General features: G+C 47.0%; 1 protein-coding gene across 1 annotated transcript in view; it reads right to left on the reverse strand.

Moving 5' to 3' along the window:
- The window catches only part of NPAS2 (neuronal PAS domain protein 2), a 135,434-nt gene that overhangs the window by 10,702 nt on the left and 97,445 nt on the right, over positions 1–27,287 (reverse strand). The window contains 10 exon segments of the mRNA XM_015592743.2: positions 2,353–2,499; positions 5,119–5,208; positions 7,383–7,492; positions 8,003–8,144; positions 11,456–11,540; positions 13,533–13,680; positions 15,715–15,821; positions 16,575–16,657; positions 17,331–17,449; positions 26,730–26,843. Of these exon segments, the coding sequence (XP_015448229.1) occupies positions 2,353–2,499; positions 5,119–5,208; positions 7,383–7,492; positions 8,003–8,144; positions 11,456–11,540; positions 13,533–13,680; positions 15,715–15,821; positions 16,575–16,657; positions 17,331–17,449; positions 26,730–26,843 (1,145 nt within the window).

The following is a 27,287-nucleotide window of genomic DNA, read 5'->3' on the forward strand; positions in this document are numbered from 1 at the left end:
CAGCACCAACACTCTAGAGGAGCTCTCCCTCATAACTCAGTCTTTTTTTTAAATCACACTTAGCAAGCATCACAGTTACACAGTCTCAGTGAAAGCTTTGAGCCAATGAGTAAAGTACGAAAGCCCACTGAGTTTGGAAAAAGGACTCTGTGGGGGGCCACCCTGGTTTGCTGCTGTACACGGCCATGCCTACTTTATGGACAACAAAGCAGAATTTTGTGGCTTAAGAGGAGGATTTCTTAAAAGAGCTCCAGGGTCAATGTGATAGAAAGCATGAGAAAAACAGTTCCCTGATTCAAGTGACAAAAGTTATCAGAGAAAAAAATATACTTGTAATTTTCAAGAACGAACCAATCGTATACTCACATGTGGCTTGTCATTTTTCTTATCTGCTTACTTCTGTAAATACTATCACAGACCGTTTTAGAAGTATACAAAATAGAGACATTGTCTAATGAAACCTGCTGTACCATCATTAGACTTCAACGTTTAGTTATCAACATTTTGTCACTCTTGTTTAATCTATCCACCACATTTTTGCGGGGGGGAGTACAGTAATTTTTACTTGTTTTTCCTTATGATTAAGTCATATAGTTTTTCTTTTTTAAAGAAAAAACAAATATGTTTTGGTTAAGCATTTTGGAACATATTTCTTTAAATCTTTAAACTTGCAAAATACAAGAAGACAGACTTCTGGAGGAAATGTTCTCTGGTTCGACTATCTGTGGATTTCCATGTTCTCTGGAAAATTCCACTGCAAAGATAAGGCTGCAGGAATGAAAACAGGGAAGGGACAACTAGAGATGGTCTAAGGGCTTTATTCTCACATTTCCTTTACAGCCCCAGGTGCTCGTGTACTTTGCACAAAATACACTGGACATAAGGAAGAAAAATAATAATTCTTCATAACAAGGAGGGAAAGACATAACGTTGTGTTGCCTATTATTTTAGAATTCAGCTCAGTGTTGAAAAGGCAGGAAATAGAAAAATCTGGGCTCCAAGGAGGATGTTCATACGCCTACCCTGCTTTTAGCAGTTTCTGGCTCTATTTTCCCTTTCCTGTTAGTGAAAAAGTTCCATTCACATAATAGAGAGTCAGGCAAGTTCTACCAATTGAACTCTGTAAGAAAAAGATTAGAGCTGGGGAAGAATAAATAAAAGGGACTTTGACACTTCAGTGATTCCATTTTTCATGTGAAAGGTTCAGTCTTCTCCCTCATCAGTTTTGGGGGGGGCGGTTCCTTGAAGAGGTACAGGTAAGGGAGAGCCGCAGGTCTCTGGGAGCGGCCATGGCTTTCTTAGCAAAGCCTGCGGGCCTGGGTGACAGTGGATGGGAGGCACAAGTCCTTGCTAAGTTCCAGCCACTGAGGAGCCAGCACCTCTGGGGAGCCCAGGGACACAGCATGGCCTGCTCCAGTAACCATCATGCATTAATCTCAGCGTGACTTCTCAGGATGCTGTGCCCATACAGGGCCTGCCCATCGAGGGTGTCACTGCATTCCCAATGTGGCCAGTGGGGTGGCGGGTGGGGAGCGCTGTAGCTATTTTCTCCCAGGGTCTCTTCTGCTTCCTTCTGCCTCTCCTAAGTGGGTGCAAAGGCTTACAGCTCTCGGGACAGACTCTCAAGTTAGCCAGAATTACAACTCCAGTTAAAGGCTTGGTCAAAAGAATGTACTTTGGAAGAAAAACATTCCTGGACTGACAAAAGTGACTTGTGGTAAAAGTAATTTATCCTTGAAAGAGATTCAATATATAAAGATTTCCTCTAAGACAAAACTCTCAAAAGGGATTCAAAGCAGTGACAACTGAGGGGTCATAGTTAAAAGTTGCTGCTGTCAAGGCATTGACATGCCACAAATGGGTTGGCCTGGAGGTGCCAGCGTGCTGCCCTCCAGTCCCCAGCTCCCGCGGCTGTCTCCATCAGGGCACAGATGTCATCAATTGCCATATCTCCCCGAGCTGTTAGGAAAGCAGCATTACACAGAGGCTGGAGCTCATAACCCACAGGATGGAGGCTGGCATCAGGGCAAGGCGGTACACCACCACCAAACCCATGACTGAAAATACAGGTGAGGCGGCAGACACATGCCTGACAAGAGAGGGGAGAGTGAAGAGGATGCCATACAAACTCCACATCTGGCCTGGAGTTGGGGAGGGAAGAGGTGGCATTAATTCCCTGTGCTTCTCCTGTGGCTATTTCAGTGTGCTTTGTACGCAGGGTTCTCTCAGGCAGTACAGAGGTACTGGGGAGCCCTGCGGCCTCCCTGACACATGAGTGGAGACATAGCATGGAGCAGGGGGTTGGGACATGGACAGGTCTCGTGGGACCACCAGCCCAGACAGGGGCCTCACCTGGATGCTGGAGTCCTGGACCAGGCAGAGCTGCTCCTGGATCTTGTGGAGTTCCTCCTGCTGCCACCGGATGTTGGCCTGCAGGATGCGCGTCCGCTGCTCCAGCTGGTCTTTGATGGTCTGGAACATGCTGAATTGTGGTGGGAACTTCCAAGTGGAGTCAGAAAACACAACCAGATCAAAGACTGGGCCCCACCTCACAGACACATGTTCTGTTGTTCTGAGTGGCCCTACCCACTTTCGCCTCTATCCTTTCTCCACCTTTTCGGTTTCCCTAAGGAGTGACCCACAGCCCGGAGTTGGGCAGTGAGCAGGGGCTATGGATAGGGCTAGGTGTCCCCAGGGTCCCCCCAATCACCCACACCCTGAGCTTTTCTCAGGCCCACCAGAATCCATGGTCCTAATTTATTACGCTGTAGTCTGGAAGGAGCACGGAATCGCAACTTGTTTTTGTAAGCAAGGCTTACAAACGGCGTCAGAGGAACAAATGGTTTGGAGAGGACTGTCAAAAGCAGGGCATCAGAGACCCACCCCTCCTTCCCACTTTTTCCCCCTTTCATCCAGAACATGACAAATGGCATGTGACAGCTTCACAGGCAATTTGGGGTCCTATCATTATCTCAGATCTGATCCTGGAGAGCAGGGCTCTTCTGGAACACTTCCCAGATGAGCTTGGAGTTGACAATATATTTCTTGGGAGCCCTGCTCTCCAAGCTGTCCATGGAGACCTGGTCACTCTCCCTCCCCTCTCCCAGTCTCACTTGCTGGCTGTGCACTCCTTAGAAATCTGTGCAAAAAAAGAATTAAGGAGAAAAACAATACAACCACCTAACATTTACCCTGAGGGGAACACTGGTGGAGGGTGACCTTATAGGAGGGACACTGGTATCTGCTTTGCCAAGAGGCTGTCTCTCCTTTCTTTCACCTCTGATTCCCTTTCTGGGACAAAGGGCTGGCTTTAGAAAACCTTGCAGGTGATCTCTGCACGTCACCACCCATCCACACTGACACAAGGGACTCTCCTGAGAGGAAATGGGTGGACGGGAGGGACCATTGGGTAGGGGTGGACACCTATGCAAAACCATACTGTATCACAGATGCATTCATCAGAATGTGAGTTATGCAAACACTTAGCTGGGATTTTGAAAGAACATTCGTTTGAGAAAGAAAACCAGCTAGATCAGACACTTAATTTAAAAAACAAAACCGAAAGACTTCTGTGGTGAGTTCTACAAAATCAAAACACATTCAGGGGTACTTTCTGCCTGCCGTGTCTAGGGGACACTCTACGCTGAGAGGGCTGGGAAGTTCTGGGCAGCCAGTACTGTTCTTCGTAAGAGTTAGGTACTTCCAGTGTGATTCTAATTTTCTCGAGGCATCCAAGATGCCCAAGCATTACATTCATGATCATGGCTTTTTTGATTAAAAAAAGAAAAAAAAGATGTCTAACTTTAGAGACATTTTAGAAACACAGCATGAAGCGAAACCACCAGAATGCTGACAACCGATTCTCAGATTTTGGATTTTATTTTCCCCTTCTCCTGACAAGGTGCTACAGTGATAACACCTGTGGTGGGAGGCGGGGGCAGGGGGGGGCGGCTTGCGGGGAGACTGTCCTTCATTCCTTTACATGAAGGACAGTCTGACTTGAAAGGTCCTCATTATGCAAGAATGTCTTAACGAATATGTTATTATTAAGTAGAATATGCCTAACAGACTAAGAACTCTTACTATTAAAATTAGAATCCCAGAAAGGCCTTACCCACACCATTACATATTATAAAACAAAGAAATCCTTTACTATGCAAGACCCAGACATTAAAGGAATTCTCATTTCGCATGCCCATGGATTGAAAAGTTACTAATTTTATACCAAATGTGCCTGGAAGTTTGACCATAAAAAAAGTTCTTTTTTTTTCTAATGAAGATGAATATGGAGTATTTTAATTAGTTGACATCCTTCCTCAATCCTACCTCTGGGGAAAAGCATGCGTTAGCACATGTCTTTCTTATTTTCCTCGTCCCTGCTAGACCTCCGCTTTGCCATCTGGCAACCTCCTACCCACACTTCCAAGCCCAGCTCAGGTGTCACCTCCTCCAGGACGCCACATCGGACTACCCCAGGCAGACTATTTTCTTACTGGTTCTATAAAAACACATCCCCTGTCATGGTGGTTTCTCTGTTTATATGCCTAACTCTATTTAAACTCTGAGTATGAAAAAACAAGAGCTGTGTTACAAGCATCTCTGTGTCCTCCATGCTTGTGCACTGACCAACCCAGATAATAACTCACTGCATGCTGCTGAAACAAGGAAGGAATTACTCAGCAAAGCAGTGATCCTTTTTTTAAAATGTGATATTTATAGTACTGGATTCACAGCTTTTAGATCCTTTTAGCATCTTCCTATGACATTTGGCCTAATATTATGGCCAATTTGGAGTCATAAAAAATAAGAGGAACATGGAAAAGTGGCAGAGAGATGAACAAAGGTTAAGATTGAGGAACAGACACTAGTGAAAAGAGCAGGGAGAATGTCTCTAGAGAAGACGGAATGGCAAAGCAAACATGTGCAGAAACAAAGCCCGTAGGTCAGCGTGTCCCACCTACACGTTGGGAGAAATATTCCCTATTTTGGGGCCCTGGTTTGGTACCTAAGTGCATGACACACGTAGGCACCAATGCACCCACATGCTCAAGAGGCCACCATACATTGTGTATTGGGGAGGTTCTACTGCCAGGTACCCCTTCCCCCAGCCCAACTCACCTGCGCCATGGGGGCAGGCGGGCTCTGCAGAACTGTCTGAGGCAGGAGCTGTTGTGCGAGGTCACAGGAGGACTGGGCAGACAGGGGAGCCTGGGGGAGGGAGGGGCTCTGTGAGCAGACACTGCTTCTGGACTGTCACAGAGGTGTGGGCGTGCTGTCACTCAGCTGGTTTTCTGGCTTAAAGGAAGCCCTTCCATTCCAGAGTGAAGAGCTCACATCTAGAGGGTACAAGCGTGTGTTCCCTGGGCAAAGGTGGGGTAGCAGGCTGGTGCAAGGTGCAGGTGGTTCTTGAGCAAGGTCCCGGGTCACTCGGGGGGTGTTGCCACGGTGTGCTCTACAGAGCCACTGCTACCTATAGGAGCTTAGCGGCTCCAAGTGACTTCTCCCTTGCCTCCTACACTCCACCTTTGGTGGATCTGGTTCTACACTCCACCTTTGGTGGATTTAATTGTTCTTCTCCCAAACTGATAAATTCTTAGCAATGTCACTGAGCAGTATGAATGGGGTTGTACTCATAAGCAGTGTTGGCTTTGTGTGTGTCCTACCCTTTCTGCTCAACAGACGGACAGACACACCATGCCCGTGGACTCATCCTGACAGCGAATACTGGTGCAATGCACGAGACCCTGCCTGTAATCTGAGAGACTCCGGGGCAGTCAGCTGAGTGACAGACCTTGTTTCCTGATCACTCGGGTGGGAAGGAGAAAATATGTCAAAACAAGAATGAAACCCCCAGCCTCATGGGCTATTTAAAGATTTTAAAAGTAAAAGCGTTCTTCCAAAGTTACTCTTAAACTGCTCTCATTTCCTAGAGACTATTTAAAACAGTCCAAATGGAAAGTGCCACCCAGGACAATATGGGGAAGAAATGACAATGGGAGACTTAGTTTTAAGTAAGAGATCCCATGCACAGGGTTATAGCAGGGACTGGTTTTGGTTTGCCTAGTTGTGTTTCCCTGCACAGTTGGGAGAAGATGGAAGAACTGTGACACCACTGGTGGCACAAAGGGTCCTACTGGACAGCACATGTGGGCAGAATGGCAGTCGTGGCTTAAGAGCTCATCTAAGGGTGGCTGGAGAGAAAGAAAGTGGTCTTTGTCATATTCTAATTGAAAATAAAACATGTCACCCTAGGTTTTAAGCAGCCTGTGCATAATTTTCATGATGATGGCAAGCAGGAAGGTGGGACATTTACCCCTCATCTCTAAAATGTCAGCGAGGGATGCATATGAGGTATCTGGCAACTGTCTGGATGTGGCCCCTAGAGTTCTTGACATTTCTCTCATCTAGAGGTAGAGGTCCGTGTCCCTCGCTATGGGTGAGTGTGTGTGTGACTGCTTTGACCAAGAGATCAAAAGGAATGGCAGAGGTGATACTATGGGACTGCCAACCAACATTAGGATAGAGAAGGCCATGCAGCCTCTGCCTGGCTCTTTTGGAAAGGTCCCTCTCCAGATGAGACTTCTTAGAACCCAGTTGCTATGCCAGGAGAAGCCCAAAGCAAAGAGAGGACTGTGCAAGTGGACAGTCTCGGCTGGGGCCCAGCCTTCGGCCTGCCCAGCCCAGGTCAGTGCTGGTTGGGTGAGTGGACACACACCAGGGAAGTGGGTTCCGCAGCCCTGGCCAGTGAGGCCACCAACACCCTGCAGCAGAGAGAAGCTGTGCCCAGAGTGCCCTTTCTGAATTTCCCACCCAGAATCCGCAAACAGGAAAAATGACTGTTGCTTTATGCCTCTGATTTTGGTGTGGCTTGTTACACGGTGGAAGATAACTCCAGTACTGGATGTCAGTGATTCCGTAGACAGTGTGCTTTCTAAGAAGCCACTCACTACCCAGTGTTCTGGAGAGGTCTGGCATGTGTCAGGGGCACGGCCTGGTACATGCAGAGGTACGTTTTGGTTGACAACCAAGCTTCTCAAACATATTTCACTGGAGTGAAAGAAGATCCAAAATGGGAAGACCCTAATCACGTTTCCTGCACCCCTGCTTTGGGGGTGTGACCCCAGGTATGAACTTTTGAGCTTTATCTTTAAAATTCATTTGGAGTTTGCATTTTAAGGAATATAGATCTGTGTTGATTTCGGTATGAAAACATTTTAAATTACCTGCCAATTAAATTACCCAGGTTCCCACCCCCACTGGCTACTCCACACTCTTAATCTCTAAATAAGACTGGTCTTCTGGGGAGGTGTGGCACACCATCCGGTTGCCTTGCAGGGTTGGCGCAGCATAGCATGATTGGCTGAGTCTAGGGACACACATACCTGCATCGTGGCTGTCTGGCTGAGCCCTGGCACCGGGAGATCTTGGGGCAGGGTGGCTGATCTTGGCATGGCTGTGGTGCTGGCTTCCACAATCAGCTTGCTGGGAGTGGCTGGAAGAAAGCAACAGATGGCCTTTCTGAGACACACATCTTTAACAGCTTTCTTATTAGGAGAGGATCATGACCCTAGTGTGCACGAAACAAGGGCTGGACTACAGCCTGAGTCCAGCAGCAATGGAGGTGGCTTCTAGATCTTGTCGGGTGGCACAAAGTCCTGCCAGGCCCCTGCCCTGGCCTGGGGGCAAGTGGATGACAACAGACCGTCCCCAAACTTCATGTCCACTAATTATTTCAGACACCTGCCTGATCACACCCCTCACGAGAATCACTAAAACCTAGCCACATTATCTACCCTGCAAGTCACCTGTGTTATGTCTGCTTCGCACGCAGTGATAGAACCAGAGCGTGGAGAGGTGGGAGGCCAGTGGGGAATGAGGCAAAGGGTGTGAACAGACAGCAACTTCTGCTTTACGGACACGACGACCCTGATTGTGCCCAGGCCCGGGGCCCTTCGGCTCTCAGGGAGCCCACCCCTCTCCCCATCCATGGCATCACACTCACAGGTGGATTCTGACATGGCCGTGTGTGACGATTTGTGGGAACTTCTTGAGGATGCTGATGGCGAGTGACTTGTGTTAAGGCCCGAGGTGGCCATGTCAAGTGCATCCAAGTGCTGCTGAGGCTCCAGGCTTGAGCCCTTGTTCTGAAACACACAGACACAGCAGTCCACATGACAGCATCCAGGTGATGGGAACAAATTACTGACTTTAGCTCTCCCCTGAACACACAGAGAAATTTAGAGGCTGTTGAGAGAGAGACTACCTGTTTGGGGATAATTCCAAACCCATTCCAGTAGAATATTTATCCTTCTCTATAAACATAATCTTTGAGAGGCTTTTAGCCTATAAACAGCAGTTATTACACTTTCCTACCTTCTATCTTGATTTTTTAGATTTCCGTAAGTGACTTCGCATTTTATTTGTTTTCCTTACAATTGTCACCTAACTGCCCAGAGTCTGAACTTTCCCAAAAGGAAGGAAAGGCTGGTTCCAGAAATAAGGTTGCCAGTGGTACCAGATTATTAATGCTCCAGGGAAACAAATGACTTTGGACCCTCCTGGGTACCTCAACTCCCATGCTGCCCTCCCACTGCCCATGCCCCCTCTGCGGCCTCAGTTCTACAGAAGGGGCAAAGGGCCTATGGTTCCCCATCCTTTGACCTCTGGGTCCTGACGGATGCTGTCTCCTAGCATTCCTCTGACTCCAATACAGTATATGAGAAAGCAGCTGTGACTTTCCAGCTCTGAGGGGCTGTCTTTCCATCCTGCAAGGTGTAGGTGTCTTAGGTGTAAGAAAACAGGTATGATAATTTTTAAGCTTAAGAAGACACATGATGAAGACTCCTGAGCCATGTTCCTACATTGTCTTAGACGGATGGTAAAATTCCTGCCATCAATAAGGCAGTTTGGACAAGCCAATCATGTCCAACGGCCTTGGGTGTTAACCCCCTGCGTGTGAGTCTATGTATTCTGTCCCTCGAGTCATGGCTCCAGTGAAGGTGAACACTGCTCGTGTGCCCTTGTTAGGCTGAAATGATATGTGACCTATGGGCCTTCGTGCAACATGGAATTACAAGATGTGTTTGGATTTGCTGTGCTGTCAACTTTGAGACTTGACTGCTTAGTCACAGAGTCACCCCTCAATCAGATCCCTGAGAGGAGGTCCCTGGCCCATAGTCATTTGTGAATTGTGTGTTCTCGGTCTGAAGAGAAATAAGTACAGGAAGTGAGAGTAAGCACTGAAAAACTTTTACAGCCATTTGACGTCCCCTCACATCACATCCAAGCATGGCAATCCACCATTTACAAAAGCATCGGTCAACAACAGATCTGACATTAAAAAACCAGCTGGTCTATTTCCACTGGTGGTTTGAAAAGTATTGTCCTAGAGCTTTTCCTTTAGGAGGGGCCTCGTAACCTGGCAGCCTGAGACTGAGTGTGTGTGCTTACATACATGTACATGTTTAGGAGAAGTTCCACTGGGCTCTGGGATTCCTAAAGCAGGAGTCCCCAACCCCTGAGTTGCAGACTGGTACCAATCTGTGGCATGTTAGGAACCGGGCCACACAGCAGGAGGTGAGCAGTGAGTGAGTGAGTGAAGCTTCATATGTATTTGCGGCCGCTCCCCAGCGCTAGCATCACCACATCAGTCCCCACTTCAGGTCATCAGGCATTAGATTCTCATAGGAGCATAGGTCCCTGGTGCCAGAAAGGTTGGGGACCGCTGACCAGGGCCACCTAGTTTGCAGCTAGGGCCTGGGGGGACAAGACCACGGGGGACAGCGCCACCTGCTGATGGAGGAAGAGCCCACAAGATGCAGACTAAGGAGCCCTTCCCCTCCCTCCCTGTCATATACCCCGCCTTGCCCTCGGGCCCTCACGCCAGGAGCCAGACGTCCTGGTGGCAATGCAGCTCCACCCAGTGAGTGAGTGAGTGAAGCTTCATATGTATTTGCGGCCGCTCCCCAGCGCTAGCATCACCACATCAGTCCCCACTTCAGGTCATCAGGCATTAGATTCTCATAGGAGCATAGGTCCCTGGCACCAAACAGGTTGAGGACCACTATAAAGGATGAGAAACTCGAGAGTAAATTTCAGACTGGATGACACACACATTAAACCTGTTCTTCAGCTGTGATGAACGGTGTGTCTAACACTTGCCAATCAATGACTTAATTCCATTCTTGGACAAGATATGCAATGCATTATGTGACAGAGCTGGCTAATAAACACTTCCCTAAACAATGACAGGTGCGTCACATCAGGATGCCAATGATGAATCACCCTACATCGCACCCCGTATAGCAGCCAGCAAAGGAAGCTTTGCAAAGATGCCTGCTGTTCTCTGGTCCTTAAAGGTGATTTCTCCTTCCCCCCAACTCGGTCCTTGGTGGACCATGGTGCCTTTGTTGTACCATCGCTGCTGCGTCAGCCCCAGCCGGCCAGTCTGCATCCTAGCTCACGGGGCTGCCTGGAACTTGAACCATATTTCAATAATTCTAAGGCGCACTTTCCCACCCCCCTTTTGACATCTGAAACTGGAATGTGTTCTTCAACTGATGAAAGAAATCCTTTTATCATAAATTGACCAGCAGCATTTTCTCTCTTTTAGAGGAAGCTAAAATAATGGTGGATCTTATAGTCGACAGCTTCTTCATTTTGATGACATACAACACTCCCTCCCGTTCTTGCTTTCTCTTTTTCCCTCCTGACATTCGTGTCTGTTTGAAGAATGGCCTTTAAGGAACAGGGCTGTGGTCTCTGTGCAAGTTGAGGAGATGGGGGAAGCCCAGACGGAGGCTGGAGAGTTCAGGCGAGGGTAGTACAGGAGACACGGCTCCACAAAGGGAAATACATCTCATCAGGAGAGCCCCCTAGCACGAAGCTGGCTCCAACACCACTATTAACTAAGATCCCAGACATGGGAAGAGAAAGTATGCCTTGCCGCTGATGACATGGAGGGTGCCCAAGTCCCAGAGGCACTGAGCAGCAGCACTTAGCTAAGGGAAGGACGGGGTCCTCAAATCGTCTTATGCCTCCGTGGGATGGTGGAATAATCTCCCAGCTTTTATCTGTGGGAGAGACACCAGGTAGACTTCTCATAACCATTCTCATAAGGCCAGGAAGTCACCAAACCCTGCTTGGAGCACAGAGGCAGTTTCTCACCCAGTTCTGTGACTTAGCAAGTTCCAAGCCTCGGCGCCTTGGGTGCATTAGCTTCGGAACTTCTGGGTCTCTTCCCAAGAACCAGAACGAGAACAATGCCTGCCTCCCAGGAACTCCACGGTAGTAAATGAGCAAATACCCAGAAACCACCTTGAATAATACTGGCAACATAGCAAGAGCCCAATAAAAAGGACCTGCTGTTTTTATTATTACTATTTTCATGATAACAGCTCATAGATGATTCTATGTAACCAAACTGCCTTGGTGCACTTGGCTGGGATCGGCATACCTTTAGTGCTGAAGGGTGCATGGCCTCAGATGGCGGATCTTCCAAAGCCAGCTCCTGTCTCCTTTCCACCCGGACATCAGCGTAACTGATCAGGAAATCAAGAGAACACAGCTGGAGATGGGACAGTCCAAGATGACAGCGGCAAAGAGGGGTGCATGATGCTTCGAGGCTTACATAATACCTACCCAGAAGAGTCACCATGAAGGGGGCTAGTCCTGGTACTTGTCTGAGAAGGGAGTTTCGTTCTGTGCCTAAATTCCACCAGAGTGACTTCTAATGTGACATTCAGAATGGCTTCTATTTCCAGGATGTTTTCATTTTCTTCTCCGTTACTTATGCCCACACACACACACCCATGAAAACTCCCAATATAACTGTCTTTAAAAACATATTTTCATCTATAGGATAAGCTTCGACCTTCAGATAATCAGTAGCCTTTCTTAAAACCTACTCAGTTGAGGCTGTGCATACAGAGAAGTGACACAGAAGTTTTTTAGTAATTATAATCTTCAGAAAGGCTTCTCTCAAACAGATCCAGAACTGGCCAGAGCGAGACTGCCGACTTGTTTATGAACCTACCTTTTAAATAATGTGGGCAAATCAATGCAGTGACTCAGCTCTGGCCTTTGCCTGTGTAGAGATGCAGGAGACAAGTGGCCTTTGGAGGGACAGTGGCTCTTGGGCCACCAGTATGCTTGTTACCGTATTTACTCACTCAGTTTACTCCCTACTTTCTCTGAGGGTTTCTTTCTAAGATTTGGGAGGGGGAGGATAGAGAAGAAGAGCACAGTCAGGGCAGAGTCTGAAGAACAAGATGTTGATGATGTCCAGCTTTTCCTGGGGACAAAGGGACCCTCTGGCAAAGGCCCTGAGTAGCAGTGGGTGGGGCAGGCCATGGAATCAGAAACTGCTGGATGCTAAAGTGGCCCAGGGTGGTTTGGGAAGCAAAGATGAAGTCCCTGCAATGTGATGAGCAGATTCACGGGCCAAGAAGGCAAACACTTCTCCTCTCCCCTCTCTTCCCACTTAAAGAGTGATTTACTTGTCTATATATATGTATGTGTGTATGTACAGTACCTAGGCATCTGTCAACCTACCTATCATCCCTATTATGTCTATATTAATTGCAGCATGTATAATATATGTACATATGTATATGGGTCATCTATTTTTCTGCCTATTATGTGTGTGTATATATATAAAATGCAGCATCTATGCATAGTATCTATGTCTATCTCTCTATCCATCTATTATCTACCTAACATCTGTCTGTTATGTACATGCATAAAGTGCAGCATTATGCATAGTATCTATATGTATCTATCCATCCATCTGTCCATCCATGTATCCATCTATTATGGATATTATAAAATGCAGTCCTTCAAACATTTTTTTCTTGCTTGCTTCAAATGCTTTTCTCTAGATCAATTTAAAACTAATTTTAAAATCAGTTCTTAAAATTTCTGTAGTCAGAGGAAAAAAAGGAATGACATTTTCCCTGTCCCTTGGGGTGTGACTCTACATAGGCAGCGTCTATGAAAAGGTAAATGTGCTGCCTTCCTTAGAAGCCCTGCTCCCCCACCCTGGGCTGGGGGCTCCCGGAGACCCCTAGGAACTGCCAGGACCCCTCACCCATGGGCCTCCTGGCTCTTTCCCCAACACAGCCTCAGTTGCCAGCAGGGGTTTTTTAAGCATTAAAAGTAATGAGGACTGTATGAGGACTGTGTGCTTGAGTTATTTAGAGGCAAAATTTTAATTTTCTTCTCAAAACAGTGGCAAGGGAAGGCTAGGGGATGGAGAGACAGGAAGGAGAAATATGTAAGTAGGTCAGTGAAGCAATAACTTGCTAAGTAATATCTTGGCTGCCTGAAAGGGCTCACAAGGCTTTGAGGGGCCGGACTGAGCACTCGAAGGAAGTCTGAGCTCTGGGGGTTATTCTGCTCACAGCGGAATGCAGCCTGGGCTCAGGGGAAGGGCTCCAGGCTGGGGATGGGCCCCTATCAGCTGGGACCACATGTGGTGGCCGGGGTCCTGACCATGCTATTGGGGCCTTGCCCATGCCTCAGCCTTCACGCACCTGACCACTGAGTGTGTGCACACAATGAACTCGGGCTTGGAGTTCCACTGGTGGTAGGTGATGTAGTAGTGTGTCTGCAGCCAAATCCACTGCTGGCCTTTGGTCAGAAACCGGTAGCAGCAAGACTTCCCTTTGCCAAACTGCATCACTTTTGGGGGAAAATGGAGACAAATGTTAATATGAAAATGATCTTTTCCGCCGAAGTAACTTAAAATTATAAGCTTTCAAAGAGATAATACCAAACATTGTTTATTTCCCCAGTTGGCACTGCATTTAAGTGACTGTCAGTTTAATGGTGAACAATAATGAATTCTTAAACAATGGAGGAAGGATCCACATGCTTTCCCAAATGCTCACGAGCTTTAAAAAAAATCCTCAAATAAGGGCAGATATAGACGGATTCTCAAACTGGGGGTTTAATTAGAGGTCCAGGTATTCTTGGTGCTTGTCTTCCTTTCACTGTCAGGTGGTGCTGGGCAAAGCTGCGGGAGCAGCACGGGAGAAGGGGTCCAGACTCTGAGAGAAGGAGACCCCAAATAGACCTGACAGCCAGCATCCTCTAGACGGAGGCTGCGGCTGTCAGTCAGTGATTCATCCTTGTCCACACGGTCTTAAAACAGAATCGGCTACAGATGCCCTTCACCCAGACCTCTACTGGTGCAAGGCTGTGTGGGGTGTGGGGGCCTTATGGTTAAGTCTGCTAGTGGGCTTCTCTGGGGGTGCTCAGGACAGAACAGAGGTTGTTGGGTTACTAGCCTTAGAGGGCAGAGGGCTGGACTGTGGGTTCCAGGAAGAAGAACCATTTCAGTTTTATTGCCTCATTGCCTAGAATTCAGCACATCTTTATGCAAACAGTTAAGAGGAATCCTATCTATGAAACTGAAGCTACAAAAGGAGCCACTGATGTGAAGGCTGTGACGTCTGAAGAGGAGGGAAGCCCAGCCTGGCAAGGAAGGGCCCGGGCCAGTTGGAGAGGAGACATCTTGTCCGAGCCACGGGGCAAGTCCTTCGGACGTTGAAGGTGATTCCTAGCCAGAGTGGCCTTCCTCATGAGTCAGAAGGAGCCCAAAGCCTGATGGAGCCATGCTTCTCATGGTCTCTGGTGCTCATGAATCACTTGGGGATCCTGTGAAATTGGAGGCTCTGATTCTGTCGACCTGGTGGGGGCATTCTGAGAGTCTGCAAGTCTAGCAACCTCCTCACGATGCCCAGGTGCTCGAGGGCCACCCTTGTGGAGCAAGGGGTTAAAATTTTAAAGATTAGCCTTGAATTCTGACAGCAGGTCCTGATGGAATCCAAGCTTGTTCTTCCTTCAGCAAGGACAGCAGAGACGAGGAGGTTACGACAGGCCCTACAGGCGCGGCGTCTATCCAAACATAGTACTAATGATCAAGCCATGGACCAGGGTCCACAGGCTGTTACAACAAACGTTCCCTTTCAAAGCAAGGACTCAGCACCGAGAACATGGTTTTAGATGGTTAATCCCTGACTGCTTACCAAGTGAGACCTCAGACAGGCCTGTAGTTCTCCAGCCCCCCACACCAGGGGCCCTGCCTCCCACACCTTTCCCAGGTGCCCCCTCCTCTGGGGCAGAGAGCCTTCCCTCACCCCCAGCTGGATGAGGCACTCTCCTCTAAGCCCCCCAATATCTTGGGCACATCCTCTTCAGTGTACCGACAACATCCTACAAAGTCACCTGTTTCTGCTTTCCCGTCAGAACTTGCTCCTGCAGGACAGCAAGCAATGTCTGATCATTTTTATGTCCCAGGCCCAGCTAGCTGAGTGGCCTGTAGCTTTGACCAACACATGCCCGCTGACTAAAGAACAGTTATGTGAATTCGATAGTTGGTCTTTGAAAGCTGGTACATAACTTCAAAAAAGTGGCCAGCATTCCTTACATCTCCTAGGTAAGACGAAATAGCCTGCAGATCTGACGGCTACTGGGAATGTGCTGGGTGGGTGGGTTAGGGAGAGCAAGGTCACTTCCAGGTGAAAACACAACACGGAGCAGTGCAGACAAGGACCCCTGCCACACTCCCAGGTCATTTCTGAGAAAACAAAGTCTTTCGCCTCAGAAAGAACCTGAGAGATAAGCAGACTTAAAGGCTAAGAGCCCTGCTATTGGGGCTCTTTGGATGGAGATGGCAGCTGCTCGGCACTGGGCTGGACAAGCAGTACTCACGGTGCTGGTGACACCTGGCCAGGAGCTCCAGATCATCGATGTGATAATAGTCATAGCCGGAGGTCCCCAACACTTCAAAAGGTAGGTATCCTATGATTGGAGGGGCTCTGCCAGGGACAACAGGACAACTGATCAGTGAGGACTCACCATAGTGGCTGCACCTCAATACGGAGGGCACAGTTTGCTTGTTTAATGATCAACCTGGAGGGTTCATTTCTCAAGAACAATAGCAGGAAAATAATGTTGCAATGGTCAAGCCCAGAGAAGCTGTGTTTCCCAAAGCACTCATTTTTATTTTTTGGCATTTAGATAGTTGGTTCCCTTGGCATAGCCAGGCTCAAATAATAACAAACGTTATCACTATTGAATAATGGAAAACAGCAATTGATTAGGTCAGCTTAACCCCAAAGTGTAATAAAAAAAAATATAAGGGTGGGGAGCAGAGATTGCTAGTTCTTAAACTGTGACAAATGTTACAAGAGAAAGAAGATTGAGCTAAGGAGACAAAAGGGTGTTGAAAGAAATGAGATGAGAGGTTGCGCTCCCTTTCACTGCTGACTTCCTGGGAGCTGGAGAGGGTCCCAGTAGGGCAGAGGGTTGGGGTGGGGTATATCCCAAAGATGTCCCCGGCTGCAGCATCTGGCTCTCTTGAAATGGTCTGACCCAGACACAGAATGGATGCCAGGTGCAGCAAATGCAGCAGAAGGGAAGTCCTGGCTGGGACCCACTTCTCCTTCTCCCAGGAAGTCCTTCTCCTTGAAGGGACCAGACCCAACCTTTCTCTCCCCAGGAGAGTGTGGCTCATTTCAAACCAATGCTTGAAAAGGACCCAACCCAAATATGTTTTTCTTTTCACAAACCTGTGATCCAGAAATAAAAATTTCCATTCCAAGCTATGCCTTGAAGTGAATTCCTCTAAAGGTTCATCAACTATGCACATTTCCTGTGTTAAAAGGGGGAAAAAAGTACAAAAAAAGTGTTGCTTGGGGTGCCAGATGCTCCCCCCAGAGTTGTTCAAGAATGCCTGGTGGGTAACAGAAGTTAACATTGTTTAGACTGAGTCTTCAAGTTGTGTTGGACTGAAACTCAACTTCTGTAGCTAATTTCATATTAGCTGATACTAAATTTATTTCACGAGCTGGGGAAAAGTTACGCGGAGCCAAAAAGTCACACCACTCCTTTCCCAATATCTCGAAGTGTGGTAAACATGTGGAAAATGGCTTTTCATCTGCATGTGAATTACTCATTTCACCTGACATTGTGCCATAGAGTTAAAGAAACAGCAGATGAGTGCATTCAGACAAACCTTCAGTCTGACACCCAGTTCTCACCTCTGCCTGCCTGGGGTTAATGTTGGCAGGAAAGGTAGGAAGGTTTACAGAATTCTAAAGCAGGCTAAAGTGGCACTGCCTTCAAACAACACAACTCTTGGGAAATCGGAGTGAGGGGAGTGAGCCTATGGGCCATCACTGGTACAGAAACCAGACATTTAAAATTTTCAGTCAGTGTCAACACCCTTGATTTTATTCTTTCCCATAAAGACAATTAATTAAATATAACTAAATGAGACTCGACTGTGACAGTTCCATAGGGTAAATTCTCTCCCAGGTACTTGCCTTTAAGAATTGTGGCGTCGCCAGGCGAACGGTAGCAATGAAGCAGACCTCCTTTCCAAGTGGCACCCGGCAAGGCCTTGAAAGGGCACTGTCAAAGCCGTTACAGGCGGGGCTAGGCACTGAGGGAGGGGAGGGACACAGGTGAGCCCTGGCTTTTGTTGTCACAGCAGCCAACCTGCCTGCATTACTGTGAGCCAGCTCCATGATCAGTATTTCATTAACTATATTAACTCCTTTTATTCTTACAATGACTCAGCAAGCGGCATGACTATCATCTCCACTGCATAGGAAACTGAGGCACAGACAGTGAGGTAACCTGCACATGGCCAAACAGAGCTGAAATTCAAGTCAGTGCACTATTCTGCCTCTCACTTGGATGCTCTTACAGCCACTTAGATTACTGTGCTGGGAAAGCATTCTACAAAATGAGAAGACAGCCTCATTCTGCAGTATGAGCCTGAATACTCATTCCAGGCAGAGTTTTAAGAGTGATTTAGTTCCTAGTCCAACAACGTTTCTAGTACCGATTTTCCAGGGAAAGTAGTGGTGTCCTGGCACATATTGATCTTCTCCCACTCCTGGCCCTGGTGTGGCACACCTGGCATTCAAGGGCTTCTCACGAGTTCCCAGGACCTTCCACATGGCTGCACAGTCCCCACTCAGAGCAGCTAAGTCACTGGGTGAAGTCCAGGCACTGGCACGTTTAAGAGCTCCCAGGTTTACTAACGAGCAGCCAGGGTCGAAGATCACCATCTTAGATGGTCAGTATTTTTAAAATTGATTATATCCTCTACATTCCTGAACTTGTCAATTAAAAGTTATGTTTTCCAATTTGAGAATATACAAACGTCAAGAAAATGCATTCTATGATAAAATCTGCAAGACTCTTTTTGGATTTTAGCTTTCCAATAATTTCTTATCTCATATGTTTATAGATTCCTGAGTGATTCACTAATGTGGTCTTCTGTCCACTAAGACAAATAAATTCATTTTGCCAAATGCATTCCCTGATGCATTCGCATAAGCGACCGATCAATGTTTCAAGATGTGATCATAAAGTGGGTAAAAGCGTGGGCTCAGGAGAGTTTGCGTCCATCATTAGTTAGCTTAGATCATTGCAGATTAATGTGTAAGATGAGCCAGGAATCTTATCAAGGGATAAGAAAACAATTCCACATAAGGAAAGCGTCTCTAGATGTGAACGTCTGTGTAATGAAAAAAGAAAAAGAAAGACATAGAAAAATTTCCCAGATGTGGAATATCCTCTCTGCTAGAATCTGAACAACATTACCAGCCAGATAACAACTTAATAAAATGTTCCCTTCTCTTTCAGAATTTGAAGATCTTCCAAGCAAATTTCCAAGGACTACCCAAAAATTTAAAAGAAAGTGTTTGATCTGCCTCTGAACCATGCACCTTACTTGAATGACCCTTTCTGCTACTGAATTCATGCGCCCTGTCAGTAAGTTCTTTCTTGGGAGATTTACTGGGAAGAAGACAGGGGGACAGATCTTGGAGTGTGGTGCAGGTAATACCAGCCCCTAATAACTTCTTAAAGAGGCAGGGAGGGATGTGGATTGTGGCAATTACATGGATATTCTCCAGAGCTTCCTGTTGGCCTGGATGCCTTCCAGTGTTGTTTTATCAGTCCTTTTATAACTTCTAAAGTCTTAAAGATGAAAATGCACCCTACAAGGGAAATTCCATTATTGCTTGTAGCCTACACTTGATAAACTAGATCTTTTACAGAGGGGCCCAGAATCCAGCAAATGCCTCTTCTAAACAAGCTTTTCCCCTAAAACCTGAAGCATCTGAGGGCTTGATCAAAGGTGATAGTAAATTAAGGATGAAAGTTGTAACAGAGGCCAAGGAGAAAATCTTGGGGAGAAACATGAGGAAGAAGCTACTTTTAAACATTTTGCCAATTGCATTTGAAATGAGTTTCACTTTCTGCGTGAGCCTTTTTTGCACATTCTAGAGTCTACACATGGGCAAACTGCTCCCTGGGACTTCAGAGTAATATTCAGTGCTTAGAATAACTTCTTCGGCACTTCTTATCCCCAGATAGTTTAGAAACATTAATTAAGAATTTAATTAGTTGTTTCAATTTAAGTAATAGAAAAAATATATCTAATTACAACTGGCTTCCTGAGCCTGTCAGGATAAACCATTCGATGCGGGCACAGCTGTCTTATCAGATCTCTGACCACTTTGAGACTTCTCCTTTCTCTGCCCCTCAGACACACACACACAGCACTCACGACAGAGATAAAAGTGATTATTTGTTGCTACTCTCTCCACTCCGCCCTGCCCCTCCCCTGCCTGCCAAAGTCATCTTCCTTAAAATTGCCTTTACTCTTGCCCATAGCTAAAGAGACGGCCTCCCCCATGGCAGGCGCTGGGTCTAGTTCTGTCTCCAGCTCTGAGCAGCATTTTGCACACAGCAGGTGCTAACATGTGTTTATGGAATGACTCACAAGACGACCTTCCATCTCACATCTAAGCCACATCCTAAGGCCCAGTTTGGGAAGAGACCTTCTGATCCCTGCCAGCAACTAATAGCACAGACCTTGAGACCCTGGGGGGCAGCTGGTGGCTGATTGGCTGCGGGTGGGTCCCTCTGGTGCTCAGGCTTGCTCACTGCCCTCCTGAGGTTATCAACACTGAGGTTATCAAAAAGACACCTGGGCAAGCTCGCTGCAGATCAGCCCACAGCCATCACCAGTCTGTGGAAGACGTGGGAGCACTAGTCGTGGACCTCATACCCAGAGAGATGACAGATGGAGCTCTGTTTTCAATCTTCCTATTAAAAGGGTCCATGGAATTACTAGGTACCTCTCTTTGCTCCCAAACCTTTCATCACAGTCTCTAATTTCAGAGACTCTGAAAGAATGTGGCCCTGGGCTGGCATTCCTAGGATTCTAAAATGAAGAGAGCCCCAAGGTTGTCCCGTGGATTAGAATGACAAACGTCTGTCTTGCTCGGCACCCAGCATTCACTGGCTTCCAAGTCTGCCTGATGACAAGAGTGAGCTCACAAATCAGTGATGACATGCAGATAAGGAGGATCAGAAGGGCAGGGAGAGCTCGGATGGGCGAGAACTTGTTTCCAAAGGGGTAGGAAAGAGTAAGGAAGGAGCAAGGATGGTGACAGTGAACCTCAGCCAACCACAGGGAGTAGAAGGACACAGAGAAAGGCATAGCGACACCCTCCTGCTCAGTATCGATTCAGCCATCAAGCCTAAACAATTAAATATTCTGATCAGAGATGGCCAGCTTATGATAAACCGAGTTGTAACAGCTATAGGAAAACACTAATAATCCCCAGGGAGAGTGATAAATAGCTTTCTCAGCACTTCTTGGAACAAATGACAAACAAAGCAAATAGGTGTCTGGGAAGGTGTGAAACCATCAATGAAGTTTGCTAAAGGGAGAAGAAATTCCTAAATCTCCCTTGTGATAAGCATCCAAAAAGGTCTGGGCAAGAGTGCTGGCATGTTGGGAAGAAAAATAACTTTCTGCACGTTCATGAGAAACCATCTTCCACTAATTAAGCACAACTTCCAGTCGCCTCTTTTCTCTATTCCCAGCATGCTTTCCCTGAGGTGCTCTGAACAGCCAGGGTCCTGGGTCCTGAGAGCAGCAGCACGGTGGTGCCACCTGGTATTTGACCCGGGCACCGCCTAAATTGCTGGGATAAAGTGTAGTTCTTTCCTTTTAGCCACTTCTGTTTGGCACGGGGAAGAACGATGTTGGAGAGAAACTGAAAGCCACAGGAGGAAGCTGGGAGGTTGCCATTTCCCAGATTGAAAAAAGTAATCTAATGGGAAAATGTATGTCTGAAATGTCTTCTTTCCTCTGGCATTCATTAATTAAAATGAGTAGTTTGGGAGGCCAGGAGGTTGTAACGGCATTGACAAAATGCCTACCAGATGGTGGGTGAGGGTAGGGCCTAATTATTTGCATGGTCAGAGAAGTGAACTTCCTGTCGTCCGTCATCCCCTGTGCTCCAAGTGGATAGCTTGTGCCCATTTTTATCACAATTATCAGACAATCCTTACCAAAGCTCCTCGCTCCCAGGCCAAAACAAGCAGAAAGATGGCTGATAAACATGACCATTCCTCGGTGCTCTGCTTCGGCACAGGCTGCAGATACTTTGAGAGGTCGACCAACGCCCTTGGGTAACAATTTGTTCTTTATCCTCATTGTAATTCCTTTGCAATCTAATCTGGCTACAGTGAGCAAGGCTGGAGGAGGACGTGATGCTTCCTTGTCAGGGTGGAGGGGACGCTCTGACTCTTGGGGACCTGGGACAGTGATCAGATGAAGCAGGCCTTCCTATGCTAGACTCACGTCTGTCTTCATTCCCAGGAAGGTCTGGCTGGCCTGTGATTTGTTCCCTTAATGAGACACCTCAATGAACTCAGCTTAGGGAGAAAAAAAACAAACCCAAACAAAGCCCCCAAAGCCAGAAAATGAGGCAACCTAGAGAAATCCCACAGAACACACAGAGTCAAGTGCTGTGAACTGAAAGGCCTGGCTTCTGCCAGAACTTCAAATCTGGTTGTGTGGTTAGAGGCGGGTAGGTGAAATGAGGGCAGGGAAACTTTTATGCTCTGCTGTGTGGTTTCTGGAAAGCCCAGAGTGGAATGTTTGCTGAGGGTGACCCATTTGGAACCACACCAGTGACTTTTGAAACACTGTTCTCTGGATTTCAGTCAGACACACATTTAAATCCAAGACTGGGGGAGGGGTGGCAGCTCAAATAGAGGATGGCTTTCTTCCTAGCAAGGGTGTGGAGTAGGGCTGCAGGACTTGGGGGTGTGGGGCTGGGGAAAGGGCCCATGGGCTCCTCTCTATTTCACTGGAGCAATGAAAAGATGGGATGGCGTATTTGTTCAAAGCATTAAAAAGTCTGTCATGGGACAAACAGCCTGGAAAACTTCATTTCAACTCCATTCTGGAAACAATGTGCTAAGCGGAAGTGGACTAGGACCTGCTCAGACTAGCTGCCCCAGTCAGCCAACATCAGGGGGAAGGCTTTTTTTGGGAGAGGAGGAGATGGGTGGTCCTACATCCCAGCTCAGATTCCTTCAGGAAGGTTCTTGCAGGCTGCCTTTGAGATTGTCCTAAAATGAACCACTTCTAAGAAAGCTTGTCCCAATTCCTGACACACATTTCTTCACATTTATTAAAAATCTAGGCTACAGATGTGAAGTCCTGTCTTCCTTCCCCTCCCCCCAAACATCTGTGGCAAATGAGGAAGCCCTAAGGAGTGGCCAAGATATGCAAATATTGAAGTCAGGGAAAATTCCATTTCGCTCAAGTCTTTGGGCAATGCTAGCTGTGTCTGCACAGCCCCAGTGGGGGAAGCGGGTGGGGCGCACGGAGAGGAGGTGAAGAGGTAGGTGGCATAATGGGCTGGTGAATCTGGAAATGTTTAATTAGAGAGTTTACTCTCGTTAACAAGGACAAAAGTGCTTCTGTCCCTCCGCTCCCCCTAGAATCTTAACTGGACCTACTTACACTGGTCACAGGGCTAGCCAAGTCCTGAGCAGTGACCTGGGTCAGCAGGCAAGCAGAAGGGTCTTCATCTACAGGATTTAAGGCTCACTAAATGCCTGCTCTTCCCTGACTGGAGCCCCCACCCTCCATGTTCCACTCAGCCCTTTGGCTTAAGGCCCCAGAGAGCCTCTGTCAGCCTTGGGCCAAACCCGTTGATGGGATGAGCTCTGGGCTGGGAAGAGAGAGTGTCCGGAACAGACCTGTGGGGGTGCCCTGAGAGTGAGGGGCCTGAGTAAAGGCATCAGGGAGCACCCAGAGGGGTTGGGGGGGGGCACAGAATGGGGAGTAGACAGAGGCCAAAGGTGAACTTTCCTGACCACCCAGTGCTGCTCAGGAGGCCTTCCTGTGCAGACAGTTCATAAGGCACTGGAAGTTACACAGCACCTACCGACGTAGATTCAATCTTTGCTTTGCATTAAGGTCAAAGAAGTGGTGGGAGCCCTCTTGGAAGCTGCTGCTATGTCCCTGGAGTGTGCTTTGGGGTCTGTCAAGGGCAGCTCTGCTATTGGCTCCTGGGGAAGGCATGATTGCCCTGAGTGGGGCTCCTGGTCTGAACACTGCTTCTGCCCCTACCACCGGTGTGTCCAGGGCCCACATCTCCAAGCCTCGGTCTTCGTTAGCCTTCTTTTGCTGAGCACTTATTTGTGTGCCAGCATGGATTGTGAAGGCCCAGGAAGGGGTGCCATAAGGCCACAGATTAAAGGCCACTGTCCTTTCCATCCCATTATTTATAAAAATGAAAGCCTCATATCTTAACAGGCTACAAGTAAGAAGACATCAGGCAATGCTCCATAAACTAAACGGCCCTACGGAAATTATAGGACTTTTCATGATGATGGCCCAGGGCCATACATAGTTCTTTGAGGTGGGAGCAGGTACTCTACTGTTCATATGCATTTTTCTTCTACACGTCACATATTTTTTAACTTGTGCCATGCCTGGGAACTTGGGGAAATTGCTTTCTAGTTTCTATATTTGGTGTTTTGACATTTGGGGCTTGGTGGACGCTGGAGGGTCTGCTTCTCTCAGGGTTAGCCAATTCCTAGGGAGAGTAAACAGCTCACCTTTTAATGTACCTTTCATATGAAAACCAACCAGTGCAGAGCCCATACCTCCACTACCTCCACTGTCTGGCTCTCACACTCAGGGGCACTGCGCCCCAACCCTAATTGCCCAGGGCCAGGACCAGACAATGAGAAACAGTGCCCACACAGCCCCGAAATTATTCACCAGACAATCCCCATCCTGCTCGCCCTGCCTTGCCCGTTTTCCCCACATGGAAACCACAATGGAGGCTCTTGCCCATGTTTCCTCCTGGTCTCTCTGTTGCTTGCCTCTGCTGGTGCTTCCCCATGTGGCCCTGCATGACATGCTATGCCTGTTTCTAGGGATCGGTGAATATAAACCCCTTCCTTCATGACAATCATTACCATGTCTGCGTGTCTCATCATATTTGATTTAAAACAAATCTCAAGTGCCCTTAAAACAGCTTGGTACGTGGATGTAGCACAGATACAGATGTCATGCACCAAGAGAATGCTGGGGCAGGGGTATTCTGCACCTGGACGTTTAATTCCAACAGATTTGTGGGAGGCAGCAAAGTACTGGGGTTAAGCATGAGTTCAGGGTTAAAATGGGCATGAGTGTGGGTCCCCCACTTCTCACTGTGTACCTCAGACTTCATTCTCTTTCACATCAATTTCCTTCTCTGCTAAGATGAGATGATGCCAATAGAACCACCTCACAGGGCTCTTGAGAGGATTCAGTGACATCTCACTGATCAGGCAAAGGCTGAGCCCAAGGCCTGATACTAAACAAATTCCCCTAAGATGAACAATTTTTATTATCTATTGTTCAGTGTTTATTGAGAAGCTTACAGAATCCAATTTGAATTATTTCTTACATTATGTGAAACCATATTTTATAGGTCAAAAATGCTTGAGTATTGGTAATTTCATAGGGTTCCATCTTAGAAATTCATTTGTCTCTGATGCTTTTTTCTATCTGTTGTAATGCAAGTAACAACTATATTTCAGGTTTTTCACAATTACCTTTGGAGACTCTTATCTCAAAAAAGTACCCCTAGCTTTGGTTTGTTCAACAGGCTCTGGAAAGTCACTCTGCACTCTTGGCTTTAAATTTTCTACTTTCAATGCCATGTGTTTATAGCAGTAACAGTTCCCCCCACGCCCCCCTCCAAAAAAAGTCACACATAATTTCTACACATTCTTTAAGGCAAAAAAACATTGCCTCAACTTGAAGTGAAAATAAAGCCTTGCTGGTTAAAAAAAAAATCCCAATTATTCACTATGAAGCCTGACTATTTCCTTGAAACGCTCTGAAATGTGATAAATGACAGGAAGATTCAAAGTGATATTCAGCAGCATCTTAATGAGAGTTGTGGAGATGGAAATTCACAAAGGACACAATTGCTGCTCCCCAGACAATCACAGGTCGGTTCATTTAATTAACTGTGTGCACTGTTGTCATGGGGACACGTGGGAGCAATATCCTATAATTCTCAGAGTCTTGGCACGCTGGGGGCCAGGGTGTTTCCCCTTCCTTGCATGTGGCCGCTGCTTTCCCAGCAGCTGGCATTATGTCATGGTCACAGTGCACCTTTTAAGCAAATTCCCTACCACTGCTTGCATTAATTCAAAAATGAAGTGGTCTGGTAGGAGAGCCATAAGCAAGAGGAGTGTCATGAAAATTCTTAGCGAATGGTATTTTGGGCAGTGTTTCTCAAAGTCTATGACTTTTTGAAGCAGAAACCCTAACGTTCTTTTGCAATAGCACAATCCCAACCCCTACCCCCCATTTCCTGAACTGGAATCTTTAAGCGATGCCTGAGAATCTACATTTGCACAAGCTGCCTCACCCCGTGACCCACCTCCCCAGGGCTGGCATCATATTGGGTTTCCTATAAGGTGTCCCCAAGTCATTTTCTCTACCTGGTAGCCCAATGAGCTGCCGTTCACTTTAGTGTATGGTTCATTGGACATTTGTCTCAGGAGGCTGGGGAAAGCCTCTCAGGTGACCCAGAGTAGCTAATCAGGCCTTGGCCTCATCCTGCTTTGCCCAGATTGAGGGGCCCGCGCAGGGAAGCTGCCCTCCCACTGCTCCCAGACACCCGGCACGCTGAGCCTCAGGTGGGCAGGTTGCCAGGAGGGCCCCAAGTCTCTAAATTTCTAGCATCAGGCCTGCATTCCCATTTTGCAGGAGTCAAAAGTGAAACTGGGTGTTTAGGTCTAGTTTAGAGATGCAGCCAGAGCCTAGATGACTAGTTACCTGGGTAATCTCAGAAAGGACAACTTTCCCCTGTGACTTAGCCTGCTTGGTGATGACTGCTGGCCACTTTATTGTGCATTCACTGGATGAGCCCTAGGTACCAGAGCTATTAAAACTGCTCACAACAGTACTGGAAAAAGGAGGATAAAAATGCAGAAACCAAGGTTATGAATCATTTCACATGGATGTCATGTGAAGGGTGTCACAACGAAGCCCTGTTTGGCTGTGTGGAGGCCAAGCCTGCACGCTATTAACCATAAACCGTTTCTCAGAGTAGAACTATCCCATCATCCCACAAGTAAATAAACAGATAATGTGCATTTCAGTGGGACTTTGTGTGCTGGCATAAACAGGTGTGGGAGTGTTCTTCTCGCATGGGAAATAACATTTACAAGCACAAAAAATGCATCTTGGGAGCACGAAAATCTAAATGCAAATATGAAAAGCACAGATTCCCCCGCCTCCTCGCTCTGTGATTCTTGTGCCCCCATGAGCACGTTTGCATGATAAAAGACAGGCTCGCAATTATATGACAATTAAAGCTTACCATTGTTGTAGGAGCGAAAATTTCCTACAAATTTTATGTATTCATAAGTTGGAAATTCCTTTGGGTTCAAGCTGCCTCTGAGAAGATGGCAATAAAACTCTAAATCGTTGTCAGCTGGGCCATTAAAGGAAAAAAGAGAAAAAGGGAACGTGAGGATTATATACTCCAGATAAACAAGTCACATCTTTGTGAAACTCATGGAGTTTAGCACACATGGACAGGATATTTTCTCTCATTATGACTGAACTTTGGACATGGTTTAATAACCTTTGCACCACAGGATTTTTTCCTTCCCCCAGAGTTTAGAGGTATTTTGCCTTCCATACTTGGACCTAGTTAATCTTCATTTGCTCACAGATGTGTATGGTTGGTTATGTCAGCATTGATTAGTTCCGGTTGTTTTCATGTGGTATATTAAAATAAAGCTGCTTGTATAGAACCACTCTTTCATTTAATCTTTTTGCTTTGCTTTGAAGTAAAATCAGATGTACAACAGGACCGATTATCCATGGAAAACAGACTAAGGTTTGAACAAGCGTAAGGCAGCTTCGCTACCTC

Source organism: Pteropus alecto, unplaced genomic scaffold, assembly GCF_000325575.1.
Source record: "Pteropus alecto unplaced genomic scaffold, ASM32557v1 scaffold186, whole genome shotgun sequence".
Classification (NCBI taxonomy): Eukaryota; Metazoa; Chordata; class Mammalia; order Chiroptera; family Pteropodidae; genus Pteropus; species Pteropus alecto.